This window comes from Austrofundulus limnaeus, unplaced genomic scaffold (assembly GCF_001266775.1).
Source record: "Austrofundulus limnaeus strain Quisiro unplaced genomic scaffold, Austrofundulus_limnaeus-1.0 Scaffold1042, whole genome shotgun sequence".
Classification (NCBI taxonomy): Eukaryota; Metazoa; Chordata; class Actinopteri; order Cyprinodontiformes; family Rivulidae; genus Austrofundulus; species Austrofundulus limnaeus.
In genome coordinates, this window is record NW_013953444.1 from 28,240 (window position 1) to 31,206 (window position 2,967).

Here is a 2,967-nt window from a genome sequence, read left to right on the forward strand (position 1 = left end):
AGTGAAGAAAACCCGTCTGGATAACAGCAGACGGACTCCTCGTAAAATATACGACAGGTCTGGACCACTCCTTTGTTCGTATCTGAAAAAAATCTTAGAATATGAAAACATTGGTGAATGTCACAAATTCTCCTAAATCACTCGTACGCACAACTTAAGAACAAATCTGTGCGTACCAACGGTTCTTGCATGAGGCCCAATGAATCTATTTATGTGCTTGCAAAAAATCTTGTGCGCGTACTTGAATGTTGATGTGCTTGCCTGAACCTTGCTGCGTGTACTCCCTTTATAAGACTGGATTAACTCCATACTATACGGCTAAACTAATTCAGCCTCAGCTACAAGTTCCTATCACAAAACAGTTAAAAAAACACCAAGTGGAGGCATTTGTTTTTACATAAATGATGGCTGGTGTACTGATGTTTCATTGATCCTGCAACACAGTTCTTCCAATCTGAAAGCTCTTTTACTCACTCGTCCTTGGCTCATGGGTTTGACACATGTTCTAATCTGTTACCTTTGTGTTTCAGATGATGACTTTGGACCTGGCAGCTAACATGCAGCAGTCAGATCAAACGTCCGGCTTCACTTCACCCTCTCACTTCAGCAGCCCGTCATGTCCTGCCCAGGTTCATCTCTACTCTCAAGCCAGGACGTCACTAACCCCTGACAGCATGGTGGAGGGCAGTCCTAAAACTGGAAACACAGACTGCATTTCTGATACCTCTAGTGTTTCTGCTGCCGGACCTTTGCCCACTAAAATGCAAACTTTGCGGACTGCACAAGAACTGCTCTCTACTACTAGGGATAAAACCCAGTTGTCCCACTCAACCAGCCAGCAGAACAGAGCCAACGTCCCCTTAAACAGTGAAGAAAATAGAAGTCGCACCCACACCACCACCCTGAAACCCTGCTTGGTTTCTGGTACTTCTCTGCAGCCTGCAGTCAGTTCACAAATGGAGAGTTCAACATCACTAGAGGATCCTGTTATTCTTTCTCTGTGAGTCTGATGTACTTGTTTGTCTTTGTTTCTATCGCGATGCCCAAGCTTAATTTGGGTACATGATACAGTTTTTACTGATTGGTTTGACCTGTTTGAAGGAACTGGGAACCTTTTAGTCTTCATCATCACATCTCAGCAGAGCAGAAGACACCTCCTTCAAATATGTTAACCCATTCTCATTGGATTGACACAGTTTTCACACACTTTTGCAAAACAGTTAATGCAGATGTCATTCAAGAAGTCCAAACTCCGTTTTAGCTGTGGTTACAGAAGAGAAACCATCTGCTCCAAGCTCTTAGAAACTCCCTGATCAGTATGAAATCACCGAAAGCACCTGTTTGATACTTCTTCACAGAATATTTCAGTTTTCGATCAGTCTGCAGGCCTGTGTTGTTCTTTGCAAGCATGGATTGAGGAGGTCTAAGGTTGTGAATGAGTGGTTTGCAGTGCACCCTCAGATGATGGTACAATTCCTTCCTCCATATTCTCCATTTTTAAATCCCATAGAGGAATTCTTTAGTGCATGGAGATGGAAAGTATATGATCACTGTCCCTATGAACAGATGCCCTTGCTCAAAGCAATGACTGCTGCTGCCCAAGATATAGAGGCAAAGGCATGTCAAGGATGGATCAGGTATGCTAGACGATTTTTCCCTCGGTGCATTGCACGAGAGAATATTGAATGTGTTGTGGTTGAGGCCATGTGGTCCATTCTTCAAGAAAGAGGAGACTAGAAGAGAAAGAAGAGTATCACTTGTGCCTATCTCTTATACCAGGGGTGCCCAAGCTTTTTGGAACCAAGAGCTACTTTTGAAGTCGGCACTTTCCCAAGATCTACTCGTCCAGTCTCATGGCTCGTTCACACCGAGAGCGTTTTGAGCGGCAGGAGCTGCCAGTTTACATGCAAAGTCTATGGCGAACGCGCCTCAAGGGGTTGTGCGTCGCGCCATGCGCGTTATGAGCAACGCGGAAGGGGCGGCAGAGCGTTTTCCGAGCATGCGGTAGCAGCTGCCGCCGCTCGAGTTGAAAAATCGGAACTTTATCTGAACGTCGCCGCTCGCCGCGTCTCGACAACCAATCAAATCTGCTGTGACGTGGTGGCGAGGGGACTGATGTTCAACCCTGTGTGACGTATTATTTATGAGACGCAGAAACTCGAGAACTGGCGCGCCATTTCATCCGCCATTTTACCACACAACAACAAACCAGACCGGAAAAAGAATCAAGACGCTCCTCCCACACCCCGACGCCGCCGCAGCTGCCGCTTCTCGTTCCGGTGTGAACATACGTCCAAGCAGTGCGTCCAACTTGAGGCGTTTTGCGCGTTTTGGCAGCTCAAAACGCTCTCGGTGTGAACGAGCCATCAGTATAAAAAAAACATAATATTGTCTCCCTACTCCTCACTTCTTTAAATAAAACAGAATATAATGTGTTGCTGGTTTTATTTAATTTAAAGTATTGTCAAACAAAACTATCTACTTAACCATATATTTACCTACAAAAAAAGATAAAATCCTTACTTAACTCCTGACAGAGAAACAGAAAAGTGATGCTCAAACAAAAAAGATCATTTTTTACCTCCTTCAGTTAGTACTCACTGTAACATGTGAGCTGTGAGGGCTGGAAACCTGCACACTGTGAACCACAGAGTCAAATAACTTTGGAGCACGGGAACTCGTCTCCATTTATTCAAAAAACTCTCCTCTCTTCTCTCCGTACAGGGGAGGAAAAACAAAACATAAAACTAAAGTCAAACCACATACTATAAAACTCTCTTGTTTCTACTATTACAAAAAGTGACTTACGATGGTGCAGATTCACAAATCAACAACTATTTCAAATCTCCATCTCTGTGCAGCAGGTTGGTGTCATCTGTAGGTGCTGGTCCTCACTGGTCCAGACTGCTGGCTCCAGACCATTCAAAGAGTTCCACCTGTTCACCACCTATAAGACAAGACACACAC

General features: G+C 44.6%; 1 protein-coding gene across 1 annotated transcript in view; it reads left to right on the forward strand.

Moving 5' to 3' along the window:
- LOC106533875 (M-phase phosphoprotein 9) overlaps positions 1-2,967 on the forward strand; it is a gene marked incomplete in the record, with an annotated part of 56,930 nt that overhangs the window by 11,238 nt on the left and 42,725 nt on the right. The window contains 1 exon segment of the mRNA XM_014030335.1: positions 531-1,000. Coding sequence (XP_013885789.1) covers positions 531-1,000 — 470 coding nt within the window.